Genomic DNA, 16808 nt, shown 5'->3' with positions numbered 1-16808 from the left:
ATGGATTCCCCTCCCACAGGCCAGGTTTGCATCATGCAGACCCAGCCTGATGGATTTTTTTTTTGCTTGGCCACTGCAGCCAGCTGACCTCTCCCCAGAGCAGGTCAAGTGCTGCCGAGCCAGCGTCTGTGGCTGCCCGGCGCTGACACGGCTCGGAGAGCCACGGATGATGTCAGCCAGATCTGGCTGGGATGGGTAAAATGGTTAAACGTCCTTTCAGTCCCTGGGCGCCGCAGCCTTGGAAAACTGTGCCTCCCATCCCTGTGCCTCCCTCCCGTTCCAGTGCCTCCCATCCCCACCAAACACTGGGCTCCTCCGGGGCTCGGGATTTCTGCGTTCCCACCGCTGCCGCGCCGGGCCGGGACTGTGCTGTCAACATGAGCTAATGCTGACACACAGTAAATATTAGCAGGCAGAACGGTGGGAATCGGAAGGAAAATATTTAACAGTTCATTCTCTTCCTACAAAGATTTCCATTTAGAGAGTTAACTCCAGTGTGCCACTGCACGGTGTTTCCTTAGAACAAAGGGAAAAAATCAAAATAAAATAGTCAGACCTGTAACAGCTAAGGTAAGAATTGACTTGCTGAGGTTTAAAAAACTCCACACGGGGTGGTTCAGCTCTCAGGTCGATTGGTGAAGCTCTGATCCAGTTAGTGCTGATGGCAGCCTCACACATGTCCCAAGGAAAAACAAACTTCGTGATACTGCGCTCCTGCTTGGTGCCCGCTCACTTCAGTGGGAAGGAGTTACCAGCTGAGCCAGTTTCAATTTTTTCCCCATTTCATTAGAAACAAAGCCTAAACCTAAGCCACAAAAAAATACCCCAAAGACCCAAACATAATTTCATGAAGCAAAAATAGGGAAAAGACATTTTCTTTTTTCCGCGGTGTGTAATTCCAAATAGGGAATGGAGGGCTCCATCCTCTTACAAGCCAATGCAGCTATGAATCCCTAAACCCAGATCTAAATGATGTTAAATTTCTCTTGATGGAGCCAGGGCAATACCTGTCAGAAAGTACAATATTTAAAAGAACCTTTAATTGCAAATAATGTGAATGTGGAGAATGTTTTGGAACGAGTGTGTTGTGCAGTGTGTAAAAATGTTAGTCATGGCTCTTCATGGATTTGTTTGTGTCCTTGGCAGGCTTCAATGGCTGAGAACAGTATACCTCTATACACTACTGCTTCCATGGGAAATCCCACTCTGGGCAATTTAGCCAGTGCGGTGAGGGAAGAGCTCAATGGTGCAATGGAGCATACGAACAGTAACGGGAGTGACAGCAGTCCAGGACGTTCCCCTATGCAAGCGATGTAAGTATGGCAGAGGCCCGTGCTGGCTCTAGGTCTTCTCCTACCATCTGCTCAAGGGTGACTCTGGAGACTCCTGGCTCCTTCCTGAGCTTCATGGATGGAGCAACAAAGAGCAGACATCTACCTCCATCTGGGGACATGCGTAGGGTGGTTAGAACAAAAAAAAAAAGAGCCATTCACCAGTTTCTGCATAAAACTGAGCAGCTCAGTCCAGTCCAAGAAGGACACAGGGCTGTAAAATTGTCCACTTGTTTGCAGTTCTCTTCTTTAAACCTTGCAAAACCTCACAGGCAGCTATGTTTCTTGGAGAAAACCCGTGATTTCTCTCCCCTTTGGTTTATGTGACGAGCACGGCCTGTGGGGAAGCAGAGCTGGGAAACGGGCTTGTTTGGCGGGTCCAGAAAAAAAAAACAAACCACTCAACACAAAACGGTCTCACTAAGCATTAACATGAAGGTCTGTGTGATTTATAGATTGCTCTTAAAATATCAAAAGGAGAATTAATAGGGGCATTATAGCAACAGACGGCGGTGTAATGAGCGCGTCTATAACCACATGAAGTGACGGGGGCTCGCCGGCCCCGCTCAACGTGCGCGGCACCCGGGCAGCGGGCGGGCGCAGGAAAGGGTAAGGCAGGAAGGGTGTGATGCCCCGATGGGTGTGTGCAGTATTTATGGGGTGACGGAGTGAGTTTGCAAAGCTGTAAACTCCCCCCTCCCCTCACATCACACGCCAGGTAATTGGCGGCTGGTGAGGAAGCCGGAGTTTATAAGTCCTGTCGTTCCCGAAAGCTCGGCGGAGCGCTTTGGGTACCTGTGAGTGACCATGCTGCCTGTCTTCCCCCCTCTGCTCCTTAAAACAGCCTGTAAAATTACTGGCTGGCTTGCCAGGGCTCACATTACACATTAAAAAGGGAACTAATTTGTAGTCTCTTTCACTTCAAAGTAATTTGAATAAGGGATTTACAAAAGTAAGTCTAAATCAAAAAGTAGAAAAAACATTAACCTAATACCACGGTAGTAATTAGTTGTGAAACTAATTAGCATTTAATGGCAAAAAAGTTTCCCACCTGCATAATGTGTTGTCAGAGGGGAGGGGGCACGAAGGAATCTGAGGCTCTGGATACTTTGATATTGCGGTGTTTTAAATCAGTGCACAGAGTGCTTTGAAAAAAAAATCTTTAAAGATGGCAACATTCATTTTTAATTAATAATTAATTTAAACATTGTCTTTTACCATTTACTTCAAAACATTCAAATAATGTGTTTAGCTTTTCCAGTGATTGTTTGTGCAGTATTAATTATCTCTCCCAAAGTAACGTTGCATGACACACTTTCCGTCTCTCACAGACGGATTCATCTCCAGGCAGTTTTAGTCACAATTTGTTATCCTCTGCCTGTGACCACGCAGGGCTGGCGTGAAGGAGGAGTGGAGGGACATGACTTTTCTCAAAAAGCAAGACTTCTCCCAAGGGTTTCTCCTGGCCTAACAGACAAGGATGAACGTTTATGATGTTGCGTTAATCCAAGTAATTATTTTTTTGCAAGTTCAAGGCTAGTGCAGTTCATGCACTTCTCATTTCACCTAAGGTTTCCTTGTCTTTGAATAGACTGAGAGGAGGGAAAAATAACCCAGCTGAAACAGGCTAGGACATCTTCCAGAACTGTGCATAGCTGTGGCCTTTGTTGCACTTAATAATCATCTCTTAGCACATTGATACCAAGGTGAGGGGCGCAGAACAAATAGTGGAGAGAGAGGAGGTCGGGGGAGTGATGCCTCATTTTCATTATTCACCAGAAAATCCAATTTTCTGTTGTAATATGGAAATGATTGTTTCCTGAGTGTTTTCATTTTCTCAGAATTGATAATATATGTGTTCTCTGCTGAACATTTCTTTTTGCTTAAGTAAATTGTGGCCGGGTGATATTCCAATACCAGCCTGGGAGCTTCCCCATTATAATGGTGTTTCTAAGTAGTTTGAAGGGATCTAAAGCCAGAACACCATTCACACGTCATGGGGTTTACCCTGTTTACTAAATAAAATCATGAGTCAACAGCGACCTTGCAGACGCTGCGAAATCTTTTTGTTTTCCGTGCTCCTGCTTTGTTAACAGCATGTTCATTTTTTTTCTCAGAACAGATTTCCTTGTCATAATGCAAATTATTTTTTAAACAGTTCCAGTGTATTAGAAGAAATCAAGTTTTAAACTTTATTGTAAGGTTTAAAGGACCTTGTTAACATGACAGCTAAGAAGTCTAACACTTGAGCTGAAGTCTTATTACCGCTCATTCGTTTCCTTTTTATGACACATTGAACCACAGCTAGGGTAGGTTTTTTTTTCCCTTCTCTCTCCCTCCTTTTGAAACACTAGAAAGTAGTCGCATAATTACAGCTTGGGGACATAACACTTTCATCCTGATATGCTCCAAAGGTAGCCACAAAGCAAACTACTCCATGCTGTGTGCACCACCAGAACTCAGTGGCTTTAAACAACAGTCAGCTTTATTAAAAACTCCTCTGTTCCCAGAGTGGACAAACAAAAGAATTACTCAGATGTGAAAAGAAGGGGAATCTGTGTTCAGCAAGGTTATTTATTGTTAACCCCTTCTGGAGTCCCAGGCATCTACTTAAAAGGAATGTGCTGAATTTCTGCTGCTGTAAAAACAGAAATGGGAAACCCTTTCTTTTCTTTGCCTCCTTTCCTCCCCCCCCCCCCCCCCTTGTTTTTCTTGTTGCTTAACCCAGCATTTACCTTTTCTGTAATTCATCAGACTGAATTCTTCAGTCTCTAAAGGAAGTTTTCCTTCCCCATTTTGAGGGTTTCATGCGGTGGTAAATAGAAATTCAGACTAAACTCGAGAGGATATGAAAGTCTCCCCTGCCTTCAAGATTATTTAAGCTTATTTATTTCAGTTGCTCAGAAATGTTTGAGAAAAATCACAGATTCGGGAAGGTTTTCTCCTCACATGCCATTTTGTGGTTGCAGCTGACAGAATACACAAGGAGTTGGATTTTTTTTGGCATTGTTTTCCTTACAGCTCTCTCCCTGGGGGTTTTGTTACCCAGATAACCTCCTCATTTAGGGGTTGGAGGTTTTGCCAAGCCCACTGTCTGATGTTTGTGAGGTGCTGGGGGAGGCTGGTGTGACTCTGCTCCCTGTGGCTTTGTGGCCCTCTCTGACTTTGTCTCACCCAGAGTCGAGCAGAGCTTTTCATAATTTCTGTTGCTTCTCACACCTCAAGTTTTGTTTTTTGACCTCTGGGAATCACACCAAACCTCAAAGAGAACCTCAGTTAAAACCACCTGGTTTCACAACAAAGCCAGAAGAGGGGCAGGGTTTGTTTTGGAAAGTTTGGGGACCTTTGAATGAGCTTTCACAGCACTTTGGTTGTGAGCACCTGTCTAACTTGCTGGCACCTGGGGTGGGGATGCACTGGGGCACTGGGCAGCGTTTGGAGAAATTCCAGTCCATGTACCAAGGCCTCTCTGCTGCACGTGACATGTGCTCTCCACTCCCCTTTGAAAATTTCCCTTCTGTGTTTTCAAAAATGATACTTGAAAAAAAATAAATAAGCCCAGCAGCAGCAGCATCAAAACCAGAAAGCAAAAAAGCAAGACTTTGACATTGAAACAGCAATAAAAAAGATCACTGCCATAAAGGCCGAGTAGCACAGGCTTTATTGGGCTCTCAGTGCAGCCACACTTTCCCCTTTTTTCTTCTGTTTTTCATTTCATGTTTTCTCCCAAGTGAGGGGCCCTATAGCCTATTCATAATATAAGTTTTTTCTAGTTGCAGGTATTCAGCATAGTTTAATATTCACTGAGGCCGTGAGCTGCTGGGACAGGTAGCACATGCACTCCTCCAACGTGACAATCTGCTTGCGAGACCTCTTACACATTTATGCCAATCCTTAACCTCTGATCCTTGAATTGTCTCCTTCCAGTCTTTTCTTTAGCCCTCCTTTTTCAGTAGACAGGTTAAAAACTCTATGAGCTGTGCTCTCAGTGTGTAATTTTTTCAAAAATTATGTGACATGCAGAGGAACTTCTTCACTCCCAGAGATAGGTTGATAGGATACATATTAGTGGATTTGAAGGGAAAAGGTGTGTGCACATGGGTACTGCATCACTTCTCCCCAGTGTTCCTTTGGATGAATTACAAGGTGCAGTTAATACTTAAGTATTGATCCAGCACTTTATTACTCAAAAAGTTGAAACAAGCAGGGACTTGAAAGGCATTCACTGCTCACGTTAGAATTGCCTGTAGTCAGCAAGTTGGATGCTTCCTAAACTGATCCAGGCTCAGGCCTAAATAAAGAAGTAGGATACAGGGGTACAGCTGGCTCACTTGAAGTAGGCAAGGCTTTGGTCTGTCTGTGGATACTGAGTACATTTTCCCTGCCCAGTGATTTATCCTTGCTCTCTGTCCGTGCAGTGGAGTACAAACAGTGTTGTCGCTCCTATCCACACAAAGCATAAAACACAAAGCAGCTATTTTAAATCATTCATTTTAAAGCAAAGCTGTGCAAGCAGAGGAAAAGTTCTTACAGTGAGGGTGTGTGCTGCAGATTGTGTGTTCGTGTTTGCATATGTGAAAGGGTTAAATCAGTCTGCACAGAGGAAAAAACAAGAGTCTTGGGGGTGGATATCAACTCAATGAGAGACAGAGTGGGACTTGAACTCATTAACACTTTATTTTAAGGGATTGCCTACAACATCAATTATTTAGGAAGCAAACAGGGTCTCCGTTGCTGTGTCGCATTATTAATACTTGGTAATGTCAATAAAATCCTACTTTCCTATGAAGTCCCACCAACAAGACACTATTGACTCACATGGCTACTTTACATTTCAAAAGCTGCCGAACAAAAAAAAAAAAAAAAAGAAGAGAGGTAAAAAAAGGTAATTTGTATTTGTATAGGATTTGTTGTAAATATGATTTACGAACAACATTTTTCAATTGTTATCATACCCGTTTTGAATGACCAAGCCCCATTCCCCTGCGGGTTATTCATGTGCTCTGCTGTAATGAGAAATTTGGCAGATCTCATCTCTTTAGTGCATCCTTGTGCCCACCATGAGCTGGGGATCATGTTCTGCCTTGTTTACAGCTGACAGTGTTATTATTCTCGTTAGGACTGTGCTTTCTTATCATATTGTTGTGTTGAGCGAGCCTTTTCCTCTCTGTTTGTGTTTCCTGGCAGGGCTTTTCTTCCCTTATTGACAGTTTGTAAAAATATGCATTAATTTGGAGTTTAAAGCATGTATCATGGTGTCTCTTTGCTGTGTTTGCTTGAAGTTGATTAATGATAGAACCTCACTTGGGGTCGTCCTCTGGAGAGTTGTCTCACAGGTTCTGCATGCTAACGAGAGACGCCGCGCGCACGGCGAGGATGATTAGCCCGGCCCGTGCCGCACCGAGGCCTTGGCAGGCCGCTGCCTTCCCCCTCGGATGCATATTCCACTTATTTATCCAAAGATCATATTAACTTAATGTGTCAGCTGAGAGCGTTTTCTCTCGATCCCCAGACAGGAAAACCCTATCGAGGTGCTCCTCCCAGAGTGTTTTCCCGGGGAAGCTGAGTGCTGCCTTGCCTGGCGCAGCCTTCGTGGAATCTTAGAATCATTAAGCTTGGAAAAGCCCTTCAGGATCACTGAGTCCAGCCATTAGCCCAGCACTGCCAAGCCCACCACTAAACCATGTTTTAAATGCCTCATGCACGTGTTTTCTGAAGGCTTCTGGGTGCAGTGACTGCATCACTCCCCCTGGGCAGCCTGTTCCAGTGTTTGGGTCACACTTTCAGTGAGGAAATATTTCCTAATACATAACCTAAACCTCCTGTGGGGCAACCTGAGGCTGTTTACTCTTGTTCTCTTGATTATTACCGGGGAGACTGTGCTTGGCTTGGCTTCCATGGCCGGCACAGACATTGAGGTCTTCTCCTTGGTGACGTGGAGCTCTCAGACCTGGTCCTCCAGGTCTGAACCCCCCCAAATCACCTCACCTTTCTCCCCAAACCGCCCACGCTGTCAAAGCCATTTTTTAATGAGGAGCTTGCTGATTGTCTGTTGCTTTGTTTTCCCAGGCACCCCGTGCATGTCAAAGAAGAACCATTAGACCCAGATGAAAATGAAGGCCCACTATCCTTAGTGACAACAGCCAACCACAGTCCAGATTTTGATCACGACAGAGATTATGAAGATGAACCTGTAAATGAGGACATAGAATGAGTATGTCTGACATCGTTATCCTGAGAATGAAGATTGGAAGAACACGTCAAACTTAGCTGTGAAATCTCTCCATTATTGTACAGTCTGGAGGATTCTCAGTCCACTTTGACAACTCTGAAATATGTTAACTCTTAGTGCCATCAAGTATCCCATTTGGGAGTATTTTTGATTTTTCTACTTTTTGTTGAAAAAAGGAATTTGTACTCTGTGCATTGGATGGACTTGTTTGGTACTTGGGATTTTCCTCTCTTACATTCAACATCAGTGTTGTAAATTTGCTAAACTGATTCACTTGCATTTAGCAGCCAGCTGTGGACTGCAGGTCCTGCCAATTTTGGACACTTGAGGACATCAAACTGAGCATGTACACCTGAACTGCAGATCAAGTCTTTGCCCAGATTTTAAGGATTCCAATGGACAACATATTTGCACAGTACTGCATGTTGATTATCACTGCCTTTACTCCATTTTTTTTTTTGTTTCGTTGGTTGGTTTCTTTTTTTTTTTTTTTTTGCTTCCATTTGGGATGGGGAAGGCCTGTGTGTGCACGTGTGTGGGTATGTGTGTGTGCGTGTGAGCGTGTATATCGGGGAGGGGTTCAAAGAAAAAAAATTATCCCAAACTTTTTAATGTATTGCTTTTATTCCCCCGCCCCACTTCTCCTCTACCATTTTAAGTTCTGACCTCAGGCCTCATCTGGGCCCAGGGCCTCTCAGAGGCTTCAACGTTTTCTGTACTTTGTGATGAATGTTAATAGGTGTTTTTATTATACGAAGCTGAATGTCATTGAATTGTTTGTAGTTTTTTCTGTCATTCATTCCAGTTTCCTTCAGATGCCACCATGTTTTCTTTAGCTATGGAAAACATTCCATTTCGGTGTCTCCTTTTTTGTTGTTGTTTTTTGAAGAGGTCCCAAATGCTGCACGATACATGTGGAAGGGTTGTCCAACGGAGAGAGGAACGAAGTACTGCAAGAATGAGAATGAATGACAGATGAACATAGAAACACTGTAGGAAGCAACACAGATTCATTCCACAAAGCAGTATTTTTAATATATTCTTGTTTTGTTTGGGTTTTTTGATTTTTTTCCTTGATTTTTTTTTTTTTTGGCAGCAACGGTGAATATTAGCAAATGCCACAAAATTGAACAGCACAAAGAAACATATGCAGCACCAACAGAGTTCACTTTTAGTAGAGAATGAATAGTACAGTGGCAGGCTCTCGGTTGTTTAACACGAGCTCTAATGGGTCAACAAATCTTTCTGGAATATCTTAAGATTACCGAGATGGGCACCTAAACATTTATTATTACAACTTTTTTTTTTTTTTTTTCCATTATTTTTTTACATTTGCATTTGCAAATAGTGGTTGGAAAGATGACTTCATTAAATTGTTACTGTACGTGGTGATGTTTCACGGTTAAACATCAGTTCAGGATTGCTTGGTGGCGTTAATCTGTTTGAATACAAATTAGATTTCAGATTGAACTTGTTACGGGAGTTAATAAGGACGGGGCCCCACTAATGCTAAAGTGTTAATTTTCAGCTGTGCAAATCCAGTACTGCAGTTAGGATTGTTATGCAATATTACACCAGCCAGTATGGAAACCTCGCCGGAGGAGTCGGGAGAGTTGGGAGAGAATTGGCGCCGGGGCTTGTTAGGCAAAACTGGCAAAGCTCTGCAAAAAAAAAAAAAGCAAACACGACATACAAAATCTGTTGCGATAGGTCAGTAAACCTCAGTCACCAAACACCTAAACATTTTCATTCTGCAACCACTTTTCCGTCACTCATTTATTTATGTAGGACTGTAGCTTTTTTTTATTATTTCGAAAAGCCTTTCAGAGCTTAATTTATATTCTTCTTTGTACCTTTTTTTTTCCTAAAATTACCAAAGATATTACACAAAGGTAAATTATGTTCTCTGTTATATGCTTTATCTTATGAAGCCAAATATCCTCTTATTGTTGATCAAAGGAGGTTGAAGAATTTAGAGGGAAATGACAAGATGTGGGCTATTGCTAACCTGAGAGGGAAACTGCTCCTTTATTCTAGAAAATTTAGAAGGCCAAGTAGATGTCTGAACCAAAGTTGTTACTTTTTATTTGCAATTCTTTACAGTGACCAAAATGAAAGTCTGTAAAGAGGAATCGAGGAGAGCTTTTGAGGTTAAAACTAGGAATCAGTGTTACTGGGGGAGCTATGAGAAGGGAGCTGAAGAAAGGAAAGACACAATTATTTTGTGGAAAATTAGAGTATCAGATAAAGGAGACAGTTTAATAAAACACAGAGGAGAACAGAAAAGCTCCCAATTTAACTGGACGACATAATGATATTTCTAGAATTAAAAGAAAAAAAAAAATTTTGGTCTTTGGTTCTACAGATTGTGTGCCACTTCTGTTCCGGGACTGTGCTGGGATGACTGCTTTAATTTTGGTTGATCTTGGCACATTTACTCAGTTTTGTTTTGGTTTTGGTCAGCATTTTTCATAAGGAAATAACACTCCTGTCCACTCATAAGCTTTGGTACAAGAAATTTTATCGGCAGTTACTTTTATAAAAAACTCAACTCTGCTTTCTGTTTCGAAAAGACAAGGAAAAACAAACCGAAAAAAAAAAAAAAAAAAGAAAAAAAAAAGAAAAAGGGCAGTCTGTGGTCATTTGGAAACTTTTTTTTTTTTTTTCAAATTCCTTTTTTTAATTTTTTTTTTCCAGTTTTGGTTTAAATTATATCCAGGCAGCTTCGTGACGTGCCGGCGGTAGCCAGACAGGGATCATGAGAATTGAGCCCTGTGCTTCAAAACTGAGTGGTTTGCTGGTTAGTTCGGTATTCAGAAGGGGGATAAAAATCTGGTAGATTAGTTCATTCTCAGCATGTGTAGCTAGACATGAGTAAAGATAACAGCATGAGAAACTGTTAGTACGCATACCTCAGTCCAAACTGTTAGGGAATGAGTAAATAAAAAAAAAAAATACATTTCACTCAGTTGCACTTAGTTGTATGTCTTGCATGCTTAGTCTAAAGACTGTAGCAAAAATAAAAAAAATTAAAAAAAGAGAAAAAGAAACAAAAAATTAGAGTTTAACATATCTGGCAGGTGTTGCAGCCTTGCAGAAGAACCAACTGAAAATCTCAGGCTTTACATCAAGCAAACTTCACTATGATTTTTACAATTCTGATTCTGTATCCCTTTGGATATACAGTTGCTTCTTTAGGGAGGGGTTTATTATGTTGTACATATATATCCCACTGTGTCTGTGTGAGCCTTTGTCTTTTGGGGGGAGGGTGGGGAGGGAGGAAAAGGTGGAAAGGTCCTTTTTTTAGATATCATTCCTCAAAAGGAATAAATGCAGACCTGTTTGTCAAAACACCTTTTGCTTTTTGTGCAACTGCTTTATATTAACTATACTAAAAAATAGCTTTGAAAAAAAAAAACTACTGTATGTAATGGAATTGCAGAATACGCTGCACATGTATTTTATTTAGTTATCCTTGCTTTAAGAATATTGGATGACATTTGCTGACATGTGGGAGAAAATCCCTGACTTTTTTTTTCAGCTTTTAAATTGTAACATAGTTGACAGATTTTTTTTTTTTCTCCTGTTATCATTGATCGAAGCATTTTTGTACAGTTTTTGTGTTTAAGCTGGTTTTTTTGATACTTTCCCACCCCTTCTGTTATCTTACCACTGCCTTTTCTGGCTGTCTTAAACAAAGTTCATATATTTGAAAGGAAAAAAAATCATTTAAAAAAAAAAATGTTTTTCTCCTGCTGCAGTAAATATTTTGCATGATGAATTCCAGGGTCACACTTTCAAAGTTTATCAGTGAAGTAGTGATTAATAATGGGGAGTGTCAAACTATTGAACTTTTTGTATAAAAAAAACAAAAAAAAAACTTTACAAGGTGCCAAGATGTAAAGACAATTTGTTACATGTTTTTTTTCTCAAAGAAAAGCGTACATTATGAAAGTAGTACCATGTATCAGGTAAATCGCTGTCAGGAATGAGAGTCAAAGCCTTCCTTGTCCACAAAAAAAAAAAAGTTTGTAAATGTAAAACCTGTTAGGTTTCTGCATTCAACTAGAAGTGAAATGAAAAAAAAATAAAAAATAAAATCAAGGCTTATGTAGAACAAGTGACCACAAAAAATATGACCTTTTTTTGATTCTCACTCGCAAGAGTCCCGCTGCAGGTCCTGCACCTCCCTTTTCCTGGAGCTCAGCTTCGGGGAGAGACTGGGGCAGGGATGCTGGTTCTACAAATATTACAGATCATTAGATATTTTATATATATACATACATAAATATATATATATATAAAGTTTTTTAAAATAATTTTGAACTATTGTAGTTTTCAGATCGCCAGTAATCTCACGTTCATTATAGCATGGAAAATAAAAAAAAAAACAAAACCAAACTTGTTTAAACTCTTTTAAAATCCTTTGGTACCTTTGGTTAACGAACTCAGAGTGATTTTTTAGATGTTTCAGAAGTCATTTAGTATTCTAGTCTTGCGAGGTGAATTTGCAGTTCAGGACTGCATTTTAATGGGCCCAGAACAGGTAATCAAGTATCTTCTACCCATAAGCCTTGATGAAAATGGTACAGTCCAGACTGTTAGCATGGTGCTTCGTGTGTATGTGCTGCCAGTAACAAGATTTTTTTTTTTTTTTTTTGATAAGGCATAAAAGAAACTCATTCCTTACATCAACTGTAATTCCATCATTCCATGTCTGTTGATACAGACAATAAAAAATGTTGTGTAGTCAGTACTAATTACTGACATTATAGCATTCTCAAATGCAATAAAAATGCTGGTTGTTCACACTGGTAATGCGAGTTGCCATGTCCGAAGTTCTTGTTGTTCCCCCCTCACAGTGACTCTGATGTCACATCCCATGGTCCCTGATCCGTGGGCACCTCGTTCATTCCCAGCTCATTCTTGGATGGACAAATCTCATCTCTTTCCTTGAGTCTCCCCCAGCCACATCCAAGTACAAAGTACTTTAATGGTGGTTTTGTGGACAGTCTGTACAAGGCAGTTGGGTGAGGCTTGAGCACTGGAAGCGAGGAAGACGCTGTCATTCAAGAAATTAGTCCCCTTTTCCAAGGAAGTCCTTCAGTTTTGCCCATTGGGGTCACAGGGGGTCATTTGCTTTCTCATTGGACTGTGTTTCAAAGCTTGAAGGAAGGGGTTGGGCTCTTCATCCTGCAGTTCCTTCCCAGTGCAGTGCCCTGACGGGAATGGTGCGGCTGGTTCGGTAGGAAGGGCTGGGAATGTGCACTGCGTCCCTGCCAAAAGGGATTTCCAGGATCAACCCTCTGGTCCACAAAACTGTGAGGAGCAAAGTCCCAAGTGGCACTGAGACAAACTAAAGGAAAAACCCACCTTCTTTTTCTTTCGAGTAAGCCCACATTTATTTTCCTCATCAAGTTTTGTAAAGAAAAATAAAATGTTTAATAGCTAGCGTTAGCAGCAAACTGAAATTTCAGAAGAGAGATTTTTCATGAATAATTCATTAAAATTTCACATCTGCAAGATTAGTCATCCAAATAAAATGCTAATGTCAAAAACATGCACCGTCTATAATATTCTCATCAAATCTTTTTGCATATAATGATAAATGCTTAAATTAGTACAAATGATTTTATAAAAATATTCTATCATAAAATTATACCAGATAACTATTTTTTGGGGGGAGGGGGAGGGAAATCTTTGCACACTCATTATAGTGTGTCTCCAAATGGTATTGACTGGTAGATTTTAATAAGCAAAATACAGAGAACACAAATTTGGCCTTGGTTGTGTGGTGCACTTTCATCACTGGTGAGATTTTAGTAAACTGGAGAGGATTCATGGGATTAAATTTTCCAAAGTCACAGGCAGAGGGGGATTGAGCCAGAAGCTGATGTTTGGTGAGGGGTGCTCTGCGTCTGCAGAATGGGGGGAGTCAGCTCCAGGTAGGGACTGGATGAATCCCAGCAGGGCCCTCAGCCCCTCTCTTGGAGGACAGTGTGTCCCCACACAGGTCACCAGCAGGCAGACCGGCGGCTACAAAGCCATCACAGATTAACTGGCTGTTCCACCTCCCTGGGCTTCTCACCTCAGCAGGATGATGTGGGGTTCAAATATCCTGTTTATCGTCTGGCTGCCTGTTGCCTTGGGTTTAAGGGGAGCTGCTGGAGTGGGTGCCACACGCAGCTTGTCCTGAGCTGAGCAGCAGGACCATCATTTCCCCTCCCGTCCCAGTCAGTGCTGCCTGGAGCAGCGGATGGGAATCTGGCTCTTGGCCACTTTTTGTATCATCTTTGTATTATTAATCACATTTTTCCTCCCTGGCTGCTCCATCATGGAACATCACACAATGCCTTCCTACTCCACCAGCAAGAGCCAGCTGGGAAATACCTTTTCCAGGCAGAAACGCTGTTTTCCACCACAGCTGAAAAGCATTTTTATGGGCAGTGGTGAGGCAATGCATCTCTGAGGAATTTCCAAGGAAAACTGGAGCCTGTGCGTAGTTGTTCTGGGTTTCTCCTGTCCCAGGAGGGAAAAGCTCAGGAGCTGGAGGCCCAGGAGGACATGGCAGGCCGTGCGCTCCTTGCACACCCACCTGCTCCCTGCAGGTGATCCCACCAGTGACATTTAACTTGGGTTGTGATCACAGAGTCTGACAAACTTCACATTACTGGACTCATTCGAGGGATTCGCAATTCCTGGTGCCGCTCGCCGGCATGCAGCTACACATGCACACACCCTTCCTCACAACAAGGTGTAATTAGCCCTTCTTGACCTATTAATCAGGCTCAGTCTTCAATGATGATGTTAAACGTTCGTTTAATGGTGTGTTAATCAGGGCTATCTTTCATCCTCCTCGCAGTGGTGGTTAATTCTGCCACATGGAGCACTTTCCATCCTCACATAGCCACAAGGCACCCATCTCCCCAGCAGTGATGACTGAGGTGATGGGACGTGGCCCTCAGGTGTGTTTGCAGCCTCCATGGTGTCCACACCTAGTTTTTCCCCAAACCCTGGTGCTGGGGCATAGCGAAGTCCTTCGTTTTGCCTCATTTTATTACCTTCATTAGAGATCTTCAAAGCACATGAGTTGGAAATGGCAAACAACATCACCCTGGGGTATTTAGCAGAAAATAATCCATCCTCCTCCTTTCTTCTACAGGAATTTTCTCTGTCAACTTGAGGAAAAAGGACATCCCCCCCCCCCCCTTTTTTTTTGTGCTATTTTGTCTGTATTTATTTAGAGGAGTCCAGTGACCATTTTTTATGCCTCTCAGAAGCCTGAAAAACATTTTTTTTTCTTCAAGTTATAATGTTAATTTGAAGGTAACCGTCCTTTCAAGGATTAATTCTAGCCAAAGCAATAACCATTATTTACCAGAGTTTGACATTTTTATCACTCATCATATTAGCAAATTTCCATTGAAAATGCTAAAATGGTTCGTCATAAGGCACATAACTGCTTTGGCTGTAAAAATGACCAACACAAGTGCCTGTACTCAAACATTAAATTATACTGTAATTAATAAAGACAGTTAAACTGTCTACTAGCAACAGCAATTTAGGTAACCACATTTGATCGGCTATAAATTGTAACTACATTAAAATTCCAGAAATATTAGCAATATGGATTACTTGATGGAAATAGGTGCTGATCACCAACACTCCTATTTTACAACGGAAGCACAGGTCATGTTGGCCACAAAACTGTGGGCGAAGATCAAGGCTGAGTACTTTTAATCTTGTGAAACAAGCAATTACAAATAGTTGCATCGATTTGTTAAAAAGCTTTAGGTGACATAAATTGTTTCCTGTTTAGCTTATTGCTCTGATACATAAATGTCAGCCAGTATAATATTAATTAGGGTCACAGAACAACAAGGGTCGGGTGATATAGTGTATGATCCGGGATGTGTCAATCCTTTGTGGAGGCAAGAGCAGCCAGGGCCCTTCTCGCTGCCACGCTCAACGCCTCGTTTTATGTGATGACAAAAGAAAGCAAAGGAAACTGTATTTTAATATGTGAAGTAATTGCTTTAGTACTAGTATAATTTTATGGTTTGGGATAAATTACAGTGTTTTCATTCTCCCGCGCTTGCCACATAGCATAAAAATCCACATATAGCATCAATAAAATAGAATACTGTTTATAAAGGCTTTCTGCTGCACAAGACCAACACTATTCCTCCTAGCAGATGGAAACTAAGCACACATTTCAGTCTGGTGTGTGTTTCTACACTTAATATTTTTTTTTTTTTTAACTGAAAAATGGGCTGTGCAGGTTATTTACTTAACATAAATCAAATGTATCATATACACTGTTTCTTTGGATTGGCATCCGACTTAGAAAAATACAGTAAGGTCCTGAAAAATCTGGAGAAAATTTATTAAATATGATTTTTACTGTAATAGAATATTAATGTAACCCAATGCTCATTTCCCATTAAGTTGATCCCTTTTTAATACACACATGCTTTTTATTATTTTGCACTCATGCGAAAATTCCACATTCAGAGAGTTTCCATCTCCTTAGGAATGTCTCTGGCAAAGCACAGTAAGAAATCTTGCGCTGAAAAAAAATAAATAAAAAATAGACAGCAAATATCGACCGATAAGATGTGGCAAAGTGCTGATGAACTGAAGCAAAAGCCAATGATATAATAAAGGGTAAAAAGGCATTCAGCGCTGTGAGGGGAACAGGAGAAACAATTACACTTTAAACCCCTCCTTCTCACTGCCACTGTACCACAGCGCAGATGAAAATGTTTGATTTGCAACATAAAAGATTCATTAATTACCACTTGAATATTTAAAGCTATTTTGCAGACTAACAGAGGTAGATAAAGCACTGAATTAAAACCTCTAATAAAATTGTAAAAATATTTCTGCAAGTTTACCAGCGTTGCAATTCCTCCTGGTTTAGGGAGCCAGGCTTGGCTTGTTCAGCAAGGAATTATTTCATTTTCGAGTGGGTATTTGAGGTAAGATAATGTGATTGCATGGGGCTATTTGTCTCTCATTTTCGAATGTTTACAAAATACTTATTTGGATACTCTGCCTTCAGAGAGGGGCTGCCCTTCAAGGGAGAAGTGGCTTTACAGAACAGAAGAGTGGATGGCGAATGTGGCTGAGCCGCACATTAATTTTAATACATTTCCATATACAGTAAAAGCACATCTAACTGTGGTCTAATGCTCTCTTTGATATGAGGTAGTGGGGAAAAAAAAAATGTTAATCCTGTTATA

General features: G+C 41.2%; 1 protein-coding gene across 12 annotated transcripts in view; it reads left to right on the top strand.

Moving 5' to 3' along the window:
* FOXP1 (forkhead box P1) overlaps positions 1-12381 on the top strand; it is a 438146-nt gene extending 425765 nt beyond the window's left edge. For all 12 annotated transcript variants that reach the window (XM_066195730.1, XM_066195729.1, XM_066195721.1 and 9 more), the window contains 2 exons: positions 1147-1313; positions 7401-12381. In XM_066195730.1, the coding sequence (XP_066051827.1) occupies positions 1147-1313; positions 7401-7545 (312 nt within the window). In that variant the 3' untranslated portion in view covers positions 7546-12381. The remainder of the gene's footprint in view (positions 1-1146; positions 1314-7400) is intronic.
* Positions 12382-16808: the final 4427 nt, after the last annotated feature.

The sequence above is a fragment of the Chamaea fasciata genome, unplaced genomic scaffold (genome assembly GCF_029207755.1).
Source record: "Chamaea fasciata isolate MVZ Bird 193981 ecotype frontalis unplaced genomic scaffold, bChaFas1.0.hap1 SCAF_13, whole genome shotgun sequence".
In the NCBI taxonomy this organism is placed as follows: Eukaryota; Metazoa; Chordata; class Aves; order Passeriformes; family Sylviidae; genus Chamaea; species Chamaea fasciata.
This window is presented reverse-complemented; position numbering and strand designations above follow the sequence as displayed.